The sequence below is a fragment of the Halichoerus grypus genome, chromosome 1, assembly GCF_964656455.1.
Source record: "Halichoerus grypus chromosome 1, mHalGry1.hap1.1, whole genome shotgun sequence".
NCBI lineage: Eukaryota > Metazoa > Chordata > Mammalia > Carnivora > Phocidae > Halichoerus > Halichoerus grypus.
In genome coordinates this window covers 95,802,977-95,817,017 of record NC_135712.1, presented here as the reverse complement: position 1 = coordinate 95,817,017, position 14,041 = coordinate 95,802,977, and the positions used below count along the sequence as shown (strand labels likewise).

Here is a 14,041-nt window from a genome sequence, read left to right as displayed (position 1 = left end):
GCAGAAACAGAAGACTAGAAGATCCTGAATAGAAATCAAGAATTCAATGGAGGCAAGAAATTAAACTAGATACAATAACCCTGAGAATATAAATTCTCCCTCTACCACACACACCCTTGAAATAGTCCCTGCGTGTTCCATGGAGCACATGAGGAAGTTTGGGCCAATCTTGTTAGGTCTTATCTTGACTCCAGTTGGCATCCAGGTAACACTTAAAATTACTTACTTGAATGTGGTATCATCTTTGTTTTTCTTATCAAGTAGAGAATGTTCTGGTAGGTCTAACCATGATTCCTTCTTAGAAAGTAAAGGAATTTCCCTTATGCTTTCTTCTTGAATCTCACTTTTCATTAAGTTAGTATCTCTTTTAGGAAGGGAAAAACAGTTTTCATTTTGCCAATGCTTTGCCTGAAAAGAGAGACTTATTTTATTTTTATGACATTTATTTTCTTTGAACATTTATGTGCTACACTACTAACTGAAGTCCTGGGTACACACACAGAAATAAATGAAACATGGTTCTTCAAAGACCTTACAGTTTTATGAGGGAGATGAGACATATATATGTAACTTTAATAAAGGTAGAAAGTAGTAAATGTCATAAGAAACATAGATTCTCTGAAAAGATAATAAACTACAAAAAAATTAATATTCCCACTTTAAAATCTGGAATAGTAAGATATATATTTACTAAAAACAAAGCTTTTGCTGAAAAATTACTAATTTTTCACACAACTACTTTCTTTGCATATAACTTCCTAGGAAAGTCTCAAAAAACAATCAAATCATTGAGCATTTTTCACTGAAAATATGTGTGTTACATAATAGTTTTCACAAAACTTGGCTACAATTCTTAATATCTAGCAGAAATTCTCATTGACATTTTATTTTATATTTGAAATACAGAACCAATGTCTTTGTCTTATGTCAATTCCCATCATATACACAGGAATGGAGGAGGGAATACAGCCTGTGTGATATAGGAGGGAGTTAGGCATCCCTAGGATACCTGACTGACCTACAAACTGCTCATCTTGTCAGAAGGGACTACAGAGGAAAATGCCTACAGGAGCTGGGAAGATTGAGTCAGTGAACGAATCAAGCCTCCTATAAGGTGATAAATAGCAAATGAAGTTCAGCCCCGGCGTTCACTGGCAATAGGGAAAGGTGGGGACTGCGGTGAATTAGAAAGAACCCATTTTACAGTTACTCTCAGGGACTGACGTGTTCTTTTTCAAGAGAAGCAGGAAATCTGGATCTTATGTGAAATCATTAATGTTTAAATATGGGCAACTAAGTCAAATTTTAAACACTGGGTGAATAAGCACAACCCACAGCACGGGCCCCCCAGGACCAGGAGGAGAGGTGCCAGTATCCACTCTGCCCAATGCGACAGTGGTTAGTGTGAAGGGGAGCACTGAACATGTGCATGCATCACTAATTTCTTTCGATAACACAATCATCTGATAGTTTCCTGGGACAAGGCTATCTCCGTGGATAAATCATCTCCACCCCCATTTTTCCAACTCCAGAAATAGACATACCACACTCTAACTTTTAAAAAATCTAACTTGGAAACCAACCTCAGATCCATAGCTATGTTATAAAAATTATTTATACTTATTTAAAAAATAACTTCCTTCATGAAATATATTGAATCACATGGCACTACAGTATTTTAAATACTTTCATCAGATTGCATGTGATTAGAAAATTAAGTCTTAATGTAGGAAATTAAAATATATTATTGCTTTTCCTCCTGTTTTTATAACTGCCAGATGAGAATTAATTCAACTAAAGAACAAATACAACATTCAAATGTAAGGCAATAGTCACGACATTGTACATATCAAGTTTGTTCAGCAAAAATTGTTCTGATCCAAATTATGTTTACTAATTGGGTCTCTTCTCCTTCTTATCTATGTATTACCATCTGCCTTCCATATCCTTCTGTTCTTTCTCTAAATGAGTGTCTCTTCTTACACACCATGAGAAGGACATTCACTGCTGCTATTTGCCAGTATCTACTAATTTATTCTCTTCCCTTCTCCCTCCTTTCTCTTCCCCTCAGCCCAACCCCACCCCCTGGGACCACCAGCACCTATATTCAAGACAGCTTGATCAAAGTGAGTCCTTGAGGGGAAAAAAGAAAAAAAAAAAAAAAAAAAAAAAAACCTCAAGCAGAAAAAACTAGAAAACCCAGCTGTCCCCAGTTGCCCAGCCTTTACTTTCTAAGACTTCCCCAGCTCTGGGGGCCCTTTTTCCTGTCTTGAACATAAGGGGAAAAACCAAACTATTTTCACACAGGCTTTTTGAGGCTAAAATCTTTCAAAATACAAAGACTTTACAAAATAGCTAGGGACAAATATCAAAGGCATAAAAATGAACAGTTTTACTAGCACATGCTTCTTAATTAAAATTTAGCTGCAGCTACTGTGTGGTGGGCACAATATGGCACCCACACCTAGAATGGTGCTATTTCTTGCTTTAGCCGTCTCTAAGGAACTCAGCGTCCAGATGTCACCCACTTGATGATGCTCTGTTTCTTTACCTGTCATTCTAACCTCCACTTCAACTCCCCAAAGCCCATGAGGCATGACCATACAGCTATTCAGCATTACATTAACTCCTTCACTTACAGAAGCATCTTTCCAGCTCAGCTTGTGCTCAGAACACCAGCTGTGGCCCTCCGCCTCATTCTCCACACACTTCCCCCCACACACACACCCATGTGACTTACCACTCAGAGGCTCTTGTTCCCAACTGAGGAAAGTCGAACACTTGCCTTAGTTACAGAGCAGAAGACTGTACAGCCCTTGAGCGCTACCTTGAGACTCCCATACTACCCGGCCAAACACGGGCCCACCACCCCAGATTATTTTCTGATTTACCATCGCCCTTTGTGTCCATAGGGCTGTATAAAAGTCTTTCAGGACAGGCAGACATCAACAAAACAATTCAAAAATAGAGCAACAACAGACTTTGTCTTCCAACACAAAGATGGTTGCTGTGTTATCATGGCATGAGTGGCAACAGAGTCTGCCGAATAGAACCAAGTCAACCAGCCAGACCGAAATTGAGGTTTCAGCCCGACCTCTTGCCACCAGCCTGACCTCATGCCACCATGCCTCCACAGTGGTGGCTGAAACTGATCAAACTGGTATTTTGTCCCTCAAATCACAAAGGGAGCAAGAACAGAGGTCCCATCATGCCCCCTACTTCCATTTCTCTTAATAGACAGGTATAAATGGGAACCTAATTTCGTGAGAGGAAGGGTTAAAAGCATGAGCTCTGAAATGAGCCAGCTTGAGTTAAAAGCCAAACTCTACTACTTATTAGCCTCTGGGAGCTCAGGAGATTGATTCAAACTTTCTGTGCCTCTGTTTTCCCATTTGTAAAATGGGAATAATGAAGAGCTCCTTCCTCATGGGATGAGGAATTGTGATTATATGAGATAATTCATGTGGAGACTGTAGAACAGGGCCCTAGCCATACAGGAAAAACTCAGCAAATGTTAGCTATTGTTATTTGGGCAGGAGTAAATCAGACAATGAACAGGGAGGTTTTGTTTTTTCGTTTTCTTTTCTAAATTTTTTATATTTGATTACTTGAAAGTCATTGTCCTCTACTTGTTTAACAATAACATGGTAATTTTATCCACACTGTGTTTTTACTAGACATTGAAATTGAAGGAGTTTTAAAGGAGAAAATTTTCTCAGAAATCCTGAAACATTTTGAGCTGCACAGGGCCGCCATCTTTCCATGTCTCTAGAGTCTTCCACTTGATGGAACTGTCATGGTTAATGGTAAACAGGACAAGAGACACCTGGAGCTACAGCTCCAGAAATGGAAGTCAGTTCTTTCATGACTGATGAACATTAACAGCCGACGAGATTCAAATAGAAATCAGCCCAAGTTCATACTAAATGTCAAATACTAGAATAATGAAGAAGCAATATTTCTACCTGGCCAAAGATCCAGACAGGAGCACCAGAGACATCAGTCACACAAATGCTGCAGTCTGCCGACGAGGAGATAATCAGTAAGCGGCCACCTGGCTTACACATCTCTAAGGAACTTATCTGGTCTTCATGAGGTCGGAATGATCGTATCAGAGCTGGGGCCTGTGTGATTTTGCTCTTACTGGAATTAAGACAGTACTCCTGAATGAAAAGAAATGCTAGAATTCTAAAAAGTCCAAATATTAAATTAAATTATGGTGACATAACACTTTTTCTTAAAATGTCTGATACGGAAATGAAAAAAGGTACATTTGGGAACAATACTCCATTCTCCAAATGCAAAAGAATAGTTCGTGGTAACAGAGTTTAGAAAAATCATATTAATGTCAAAAAAAGGTTTCTAACTGATTTGCCTAACCCAAGAAGTGGAATGAAAGGAAGAGGGGAGGGAAAGAATAAAAAACAGAAAGAGTGAACAGTAAAGTCAGTATTTGAAAGAGATGAACTTTATCACGTGTAGATAGTTGCATATTATACAATTTTATAATATTATTAGATAAACGAGCAGGTAATCACTGACACAAAAATCCCAAACTAATTCAGGATGATAGTAATGTTGAAGGAAGGGCCAGTACTCTGGTTAAAATTGGGTTTACAGTCTCATTTCAAATAAGGTATATCCTAATTATTTATGCTCAAACAATGCTGCAGAACCTTACTGACAATACTGTATTCCTAAATTGGGTGACTGACTTGACTACATACACATATATACACATATACATATATACACATATACATATATGTATATACATACGTACGTATGTATACATATGTATGTATGTATGTATATATATATATATATATAATTTATTGATTTGAGAGGGAGAGTGAGCACGAGTACACATACAGAGAAGGTCAGAGGGAGAGAGAGAATCTCAAGCAGACTCCCCACTGAGTGCAGAGCCTGATAATGTGGGGCTGGATCTCACAACCCATGAGATCATGACATGAGCTGAAACCAAGAGTTGGCTGCTCAACTGACTAAGCCACCCAGGCGCCCTTGACTTAAGAAGATTTTCATACTGAGAACAATCTGGTTTTCCCCATAAATTATTTAAGAGATGTCTCTGTCCAATACATGTAAATATTTCCTTTACAATACTCAGACTGATCATGTCTTCCCTTATCCAGGAGATAGATAAGAGCAGATTCATAGTTATCTGTAACACAAGGCAATCAAAATTAATAAAGATATGAGAATACTTTCAATTTACTTCTATATCCCAGATTTTCAATTGTCCATCCAGATCTCCTGTGGTGAGGTATTGGTTTGACTTATCAGTAGACATAATAATGGATCCAACTCCACCATGAGCCAAAAACTCAGCCAGAAGTTGCTTCTTAAATGTATCCCAAAATCTGACATACCCAGATCCTCCACATGACACCAGGTTAGCTCCTCCTAATGTGTAAGACAACACTTAATTAGGAAAACGTGACAACAAGGAGCCGAAAAAAACGTCTTCGGTGGCTTGCCATGTGGAAGACATATGAATATCGGAGAGGCAGGTAGCCCTGATATCAATTTCCAGCACTTTGACTCTCTCCAATATAAAATGGAGATAATGTTATGATAACCTTACTGGTTTGTATTGAGTATTAAATGAGATTGGAAATGCAAGATGCTCCATTACATTGAATTCCCTTTCCTTTATTATTTCAATATAATTGGGTTTTTAAAGTTAGAATTAATTTGTTCCTCCAAATAAACTTATGAAGTATTAATTTCAATATTATGATGATATTCTAATTACATAAACCCATCTTTCTTAATAACCCACTGGACACATATACCAAAGAAGTAAAATTCCTCCTGCATGCAACTGGGTGTGTATATGCAGTTATAGCAGCATAGCTATTAATTTCTCTATGTAGCAGGTAGCATCATGCTTAGGATTCTATTTATGAGCTTGTTTTTAGTTTTTCATCAAGAATTCATTGGGAGCCCTTATGGAACACTTTTTTGGTTCATAGGCCTAGAACACTCCTTTTCATTTTCTATTTTTATATGCTTTGTAGAAGCATTCTACCTAAATTCTTCTTCTGTGGCCAAGTTCCTATTATTACTTGATAAATCTGTAGATGACTTTCAATTTGCTTCACAAATGTACTGCCGATTAACAATCATATCTGTTTAAGGTAGAAATAATGGCTTGTAGTCGCTTCGGTGGAAACAATTTGGGAATACTGATAACATTAAGAAGAATTAGTGTTGAGGAAATAGGAGAAATTTCAGGATAATAGTTCATTCTGTGAATAGAAGGGAGTTCTGGAAAACAGAAAATTTTAGAATCTAATCGTTTCAAAGTCTATTCTAAATGCTCCACAAGGTTTCTAAAACTCTATAAGGGTATACCTTTATTGATTTTTAATGTGGAAAATTTTTATATAAAAATCATGCAGATCTTCTATCTGCAAATTGAATGTGGGAAAGCAAATATGAAAAATGTGGTTCGGATATGTTTATTTTTTTTTCACACATATAACACCTATATGTCTAGATTGCTCATACTAAGAAAAAATACTTTTAAAACACAATTTTTTAGATGAAAGGTAAAACAATATGCATTATTCTCAAAAGCAGGTTTTTATTTGGGGAAGATGCAGGCAATGTCAACACCATGCTAACATAGCCATTGAAAACAAGGCAGAAATTAAGCTAATGGTTATTTCATCTACATATCAAATGGCTACAGGAGTGCTCTGGTGGCACCAGTCTTAGCATACATCTCAGCAGAAGCTGTCACCAGGACTCTGACATATTCTGGAAAGTATGCATAACAGGTAATGATACTCAAACGAAAGAAAGAAAGAAAGAAAGAAAGAAAGAAAGAAAGAAAGGAAGGAAGAAAGGAAGGAAGGAAGGAAGGAAGGAAGGAAGGAAGGAAGGAAGGAAGGAAGGAAGGAAGGAAGAAAGAAACAGAAAGAAAGAAACAGAAAGAAAGAAAGGGAGGGAGGGAGGGAGGGAGAGGGAAGAAAGGAAGAAAGAAAGGGAGAGGGAAGAAAGGAAGGGAAAGAAAGCAAGAAAGCAAGCAAGCAAGAAAGAGGGAGGGAAATGAAATTAAGAAAAAAGAAAGCAGCTCTCTTGATCTGTAATCAGTAGTTATTTTAAATTTTGCTATTGGCCCAATCTCTAAGTTTCTCACTATTTTCTCCTAGCCCATTTTGAGACTCGGTGCACAGTCAGACTCCACCCTTCTGGCGCATGTAGTCCTAAGCCTTGGCGCATATATTTGGAGCCTCTTTCTTGCTGTGCCCTCTACCCTACCAAACCTCTTTATACCACAGCTGGTGCACCAATTCTGATCATCACCCACAGCAAATAGTTTGCCAGAGTTTTTTCCACTCGGATCCTGACCTGTGCGGCACTGTGTAAGTCGCTGCTGGGGTCGAGTCTAGAACCCGCTCCTGGACCTCCCGCCTGATCCCTGACCTCGCTTGCTGTGGCCCGTGGCCTCCCGTGACCCAGCACTGACTGTTAGTTACACCGAGTCAAGCTGTACAAGACCTACAAAGGAACAGATTAAACTGTCTTCCTTGCTCCTTTCCCAACGTTTTACAAATATATCGATCTACAGTCAAAATGGAAATTTATATTGTACCTGTCTCTGCGGTGGTTTTTCTTGCCTCAAGGAAGCAGAGCCCCACAACAGCATCATTGCCCTCCGTGTGGGTCTCCAAGGAGTGGGCTCCCAGGGCAGCCTGGTTTGGGCAGGGGCGGGGGGAGCGGCTCCTCCCAGCACTCGAAAGCTTTTGAGGCTCTGTATCTGTGATGGACACAAAGCTAGGCATCTTAATGAGGAGAAACATCTGCTTTTCAATTGAGTGCTTATGAAAAACAACAGGCCCGCCTCCATCACCGTCTCCGGTGACTCCATCAAGTCTGACATCAGGCTTCCAGTCAACATCATCGGACCTTCTGCTATTCACTGCTTCAACGCCAACTTGAAGGATTGTTTGATTCCATTTTTGCTTTGCATATTACATACACACTATGTTTTACCTTCATATGAATTAGTAGGGACTTCATTTTGTTGTCAGTGTTAATGTCTTAGAAATCCTGCTATGTTCAAGACAAATGTGATTCTAATACCATGACATTTTCAGGTTATTAATCATTAATATTAATCTTGCAAATAATATAAGGAACATGAGCTATAATGGCTATTTAAATATATTTAAATGATCATTTTTAGCAGCAATATTATTTGCTAGCGAGTTACTCTGGAGAGGACACTCCTAGGGGCACTTCAGTTATCTTGTGACATCATCCCCCAACCACACTAAGAAGAACTGGGGATACTCAGAATCTATGAATAGTCTGCACATAGTTATGAAAAATCTACACTGGGGGGGACCTTCAAAATCTCAAAGCAAGACATCTCTAGCAATGCCTCTCCTGTCTTTCAGAAGTTTGCTATTATCCGCTTTTCTACCTCTCTGTGGTTTTAATCATAGCCACAGTTGGGCTTGCTGTAAGAGCAAGATGTCACTCTCCTGCAGGCCAATATAAAGGAAGAGGCAGAATCCCACCCTCTCCACGGAGGGTTCAAATGAACCCTAATGGCCAGCTCTACATACATACAGCAGGCCAGACCTTTGTGCCTGCAGACAAGTAACCCCTAAATCTCTAAGGGCTTACTCTTAACAAATTACTCCCTTAAATTTCACACAAAAAAAGCTGTATCGGATGACCTGTCCTTTGCTACGGTCCAATTCAGCTCTGTGAGTTTATCCAATTGAAACAACAGAACCTCACTGGGCCGTGAAGAATGATATTCATTACCTAAATAAATAATCCTAAGGAAAAATCTTCAGTATCTAAGGAAACTGAAATAAAATGTGAAAGGCAATTGTCAAGACATTTTGCTTAAGTATAAAATATTCATGTGCTCGGCTAAACCCCCATAAAATACAATATACTCCTATCTCATGCCCCTCACAGGTTTCTAAAGCAAGAAATAATTTAAGATTTCCAGGTGGCGTAATATTTAATACAAGCTCTAGACTGAGCCTGAGCAGCCTATCAAGTGACCACGAGCTCCTATCTTCCTACCAAGGGGTACCAAGTTTCATTCAAAGGCAATTTGGTGAGGTTTATTGGCAAAAACTAAACTAGATGGAAATGATAGGCCTGCTCCCTGTTGTCAGTAATTCAGAAAAGCTGATGTGGCATAAAGACAAGCAACAGCACGCCATGGAGAATTTGCTAAGCCAAGTAAATCTCAAAGTTCTTTTTAGTCACTTTGATAAGACAACGGTCTCACTAATCCCTGGCGCTTATAGCCAATCATCTATAATTTAGGAGCAAGCTGCATCGGGTACATGAATAAACAACAAAGCCTACTGTGGTTTGACTCAGCCACATTATTGTAGTTTCAAACTTGCACTCACCCGATTTTGATTTTAGCAGCCTCTGATAATCAGGGTGGAGGACATAGTGAGCCTTTTCTGTGCTGTTATTCCACAGAACGATTTCTCCATCGTAACTCCCTGCATGAACCAGGATAAATTGCCAGAAAGTTGGAAAACATGAGCAACAGCAATGGGAGAAGGAGTCACTATTCGTGAATACCTTACATGGAATCTGCCACATAGTAGGTACTCTCTGCATTTTTGGAAACATGAATAATAATAACTAGTATCTTTATCAAGCTTTAGAACTTACAATCCTCATCGTGTACCTGTGTATTCAATGTGATAGAAATAACTGTCGTATCTTTTTCTTTTATAGTAATAAGGCATTCAGAATTAGGGCTTTGCGACTGAACAACTTGAGTTTGATTCCCAGCTCTGCCACCTGCTGGCTGTGTAAACGTGGTTAAGTTATTTAACTACCTGAGGCCAGAGTTTCCTCATCTATAAAAGTGGATTAAAATTGTATTTCTTTCATAGCGTTGTTGTGAAGAATGAAAAGTACTTAGCGTAGTGCCTAGCATATTGTAAGAACTGAAAAAAATGTTCATTATAATTATACTTTTTTTATTATTGAGAGCAAGCAAATCAAATGCTTCTTTGTTTGTGCTTCCCATGTCTAGTCTTGTGTGTGTGTGTGTGTGTGTGTGTGTGTGTGTTCTTTTCGTTTCCTCCCTCCTGTATTCTTTATTGTATAATGCTTTATAATGCTTTCTCCAATTCTAAAATTTTCCCTATAGAAAATCCTTCCCTACTGCTCATCACAGAGAATACAGAAAAGCCCAAATAGTGAGACTCAGTCTAACCAAGCCTGTCCTGGGGAGGAGCAATGCAGGCCCAGACTGCTGCTCTCTCCAGAGAGGCGAGGAGAGCTCCCCATTGAGCAGAGAGCCAGTGTCGAGTGAAGAGCAGAAGGGAAGAACTGAGTTTGAGTGGGATGTACACACGGAAATTTTCTTGAGATTTTGAGAAAGAAGAGAGGAATCCATACTAAACTCCATACTGTTCTGGAAAGAGCAACCTGTGTAACTCAAAAATCGGCCAAGAATGATGGATTTGCATGGATTAGCTGTACATGGGAGTAGCCATCTGCCCCTGTGATTTTGAAATGCTTAAGTTATAAAGTGCCTGATCAGACATTTTCACATAGGACTGGTGGGAGGAGAGTCAATGAAGAAATCATCTATCTACCAGTTACAAAGGTAACTTATGACACTTTTGCAATAACAAAGATGCAGCCTTATGGTTTGTCTCCAACACATTTCAGTATGTGATACTCCCTGCAAGGGTGGACTTTCAGCAGCTATAAAGCAAATTCAACTGCAGAGTTGGCCCTACTGGAAAGTAATCAGGTAATTGCTGAAGACAGTGGAAGTGGAAGTGTACACAGAGCTGTAAACCGCTTATTGTAACACTTCACGGATACCCTGGCTCTTTTCCTGTAAGTTTTAATTCCTCTTAATTGAGGACATTTTGAGTTCTATGAAAAAACAAACAAACAAACAAAAACTTTGGTTGTCAAAATATGGACTCTCTAATTTCATGGTGCAATCTATCTTTATAAATTGTTTTCTTTGGCCAGAAATAATATAACAATTTCTGATCCTCTTTCATATGTCACATCAAAGCATGCCCATGCATCCTTTAAGGGCTTGGATTGGTAGGCATTTGGTGAGGCCAGTCTTTAACCAAAATTACTTAGACTGAATTGTACCAAAGGGTTAGTATGTTCCCATTATGAAACATCTGAGTGCCACAGAAGTATGATTTGTTCCCATCATCCCTAACGCTCTTTCTGGGAAAAAAAGACAATAAAAATAAAAGCTAACATTTACTGATGAGCTTACTGCGTGTCAAGCACTGTATTAAGCCCTTACACGGATTATCTTACTCAATCTTCACCATAAGCCAAGATATTGATATATTCTTATTAGCCAGAGAAAGCCATGAAGGACAGTTTCAATAACTTGTTCGCTATAATGCCCTGGACAGTGGTGGCACCAGGATCTGAAGCCAGGTGGCCTTGCTCCAGGGCTGACAGCCCTAACCACTAACGTGCTACCCTGGGAAGTAAAGACCAAGAGTAGCTCTCAGTGCAGAGGCTGATTCTTCAAGAAATCTGTTCATTCTGCAGCTCAGAAAAGGCTTTTTAAAAGTGACTGAGCCAAAAGAAACCAAACGTTCACCACTGATTGTCCAGCGAAGGTTCAATTAACCTGTAACAAGAGTTTGTGGAGGTGAAAATGCGGCGCACAAGATATCATCACGGTGCTGTATTCCTCCTTTCCATTTTTCAGGCTGGATGAAGAAGTGATTGAAGTTTTGTAGTCGAAACACCGTAATAGCCCTAGTAAAAAGGAAGTCAAATTTAGCTGTGGATCCAAACTTGATATAGATCTTGAGTCGCCAGCATCCACTTGGCACCCATAATCCTGAACCTTCCACACTAAATTTTTTTTATTATTATTATTTCCTCTTTGAATTCCCTGGCACATTGTGAATATTTAATATTAGAAAGTTAATTATCCTTTCACAGCCATCAACACCAAACATGTATGCACTTATCAGTTAATTACCCATCACCAAGACTCCAAAGCAAAGTTTCCCCGTACAGATACCATAGAACCACTAAGAGTTTTTGACAGTAAAAGTAAAAAAGGAGATGAGTCTGTGAAGAAATAATATTTGGTAGTTTAAACAAAATTAGTAAGGTTTCTTTTCATGAGAGATTCCAGAACAGTTCCCATGTTAACATTCCCTGTGGCATTTTCCAGACTTACCTGACCACAGAGTCCCAGGTCAGATAGCATCTCGAAGAGCTATCATTTGTGAAACACTTGGAAAACGCCACTCCAAAGGAACAGGACTCTGGACAGACACATTTTGAGCAGAAATAATAGTTTTAAAAAGACCAATATCTTGGGGCACTGCTGTGAATTTGATAGGGCCAGGATGGGCAGGAAATGAAATGCCTGGGGCCTGGTAAGGAAGGGAGGAGCATGATTGTGGGGCAGCAAGAATACCACCTTGTTTCTACTTGATGATTTAAGTTCTGGCCACCAGACTATACTAAGCCTCTCTCTCCTGCTAGAGGCATACACATCTCAAATGAGCATCAGTAACCACAGGCTTGGTGTCTTCACCCTCACCCTCACTTCACCGACCCGAAATCTTGCTTCTATTCCCACCACCCCAAGGGTCTCCAAATTGCTCCATCACTGTAACTCCTCACTCTCTGAAGGATGTGGCTTTTTGCTCCTGAAAATTCTTTTCTTTCTAGTACATACTGCTTCTTTTCCTGCCTCCCTGATCTTTCATTCCCTATTCTCTATTTTCTCTTCCCTTTTTTCTTCCCTTCTTTCAATATAGACATTCCTTACTGTCATTCCTCTATTCCTTTCTCTCTACTCAAGTGGGCTCATTCAGGGATTCTATCTACCACTATAAATTGCAATCTTGCTTGTATGAAAATGGTTCTTAAATTTACCTACATTCATAACTTTCCCCAGTGTTGAGAAGTTCCCACTTGCCAGGTGACAATTCTATATAATGTTCCCATCAACAACATATCAAAAAATTTGAAGTTTTCATCTTCCGTCCACACCAGGCCTCAGTTCTCAATTCCCTAATTTGGTTACCAGACCAGCAGTCCAGCTTCCTGTGTGTTTCTCTTCCTCAGTCACATGAAATACTCAGATTCCCCCTCTGCTATACGTTGTCATATTCATTCCTTCCTTTATATTTTAAACAGCCAATGACAGCTTCCTACTTCGGTGCTCACTACCTCATCGTTGAACAATTATAACAGCCTCTTAACCAATGCATTGCCTTTAGTCTACCCATCTCTAGTACATTTTTTATGCTGCCACTAGATTAATCATTCCATTTGGGGGTTTTTCATCTATATTCATTTTACAAGCATTTTTTTGTTTCCACATGGAAGTCCATATTCAGGTGCTGCAGGGGATAGAGCCATGAGCATAAAATGACTGAAATAAAAAGTGAAATGTGGTAAAAGTCAAGGAAGTACTGATCAAATGCCAAGGAAGCCCAGCTATAGAAATCACAGAAGGCTGAATGAGCGGTCATATTTGAATGGACCATAGCAGATGAGTAGCATTTGGAAGAAGAAGGCACTCTAGGCAGAGGAAACAGCCTGGTCAAATATAAGGCTAATGCCTCATTAAAAAACATTTATTAGGGGCGCCTGGGTGGCTCAGTCATTAAGCGTCTGCCTTTGGCTCAGGTCATGATCCCAGGGTCCTGGGAATGAGCCCTGCATCAGGCTCCCTGCTCTGCAGGAAGTCTGCTTCTCCCTCTCCCACTCCCCCTGCTTGTGTTCCCTCTCTGGCTGTCTCTCTCTCTCTGCCAAATAAATAAAATCTTAAAAAAATAAAATAAAATAAAAAACATTTGTAGTTTTCCATTCTCTACATGACACATTTTAAATGTGTGGGCCTATTATTCAAGACCCAATACTATTTGGGTCCAATCTACTTTTTTAAAATTAGTTCTCTTTATTGTTCTACCCTTGATATTCAAAGTAAAATATGAATTCCCAGCTAAATATTTGACAGAGCAACTGGAAGCCATAGGGTAAA

General features: G+C 39.3%; 1 protein-coding gene across 1 annotated transcript in view; it reads right to left on the bottom strand.

The window, feature by feature from the left end:
* Positions 1–14,041, bottom strand: part of WDR49 (WD repeat domain 49) — a 135,612-nt gene that overhangs the window by 35,050 nt on the left and 86,521 nt on the right. The window contains exons 12-17 of the mRNA XM_078069536.1: positions 11,657–11,787; positions 9,420–9,518; positions 7,628–7,792; positions 5,240–5,427; positions 3,966–4,163; positions 227–408 (exon numbers count right to left, since the gene is read on the bottom strand). Coding sequence (XP_077925662.1) covers positions 227–408; positions 3,966–4,163; positions 5,240–5,427; positions 7,628–7,792; positions 9,420–9,518; positions 11,657–11,787 — 963 coding nt within the window. The remainder of the gene's footprint in view (positions 1–226; positions 409–3,965; positions 4,164–5,239; positions 5,428–7,627; positions 7,793–9,419; positions 9,519–11,656; positions 11,788–14,041) is intronic.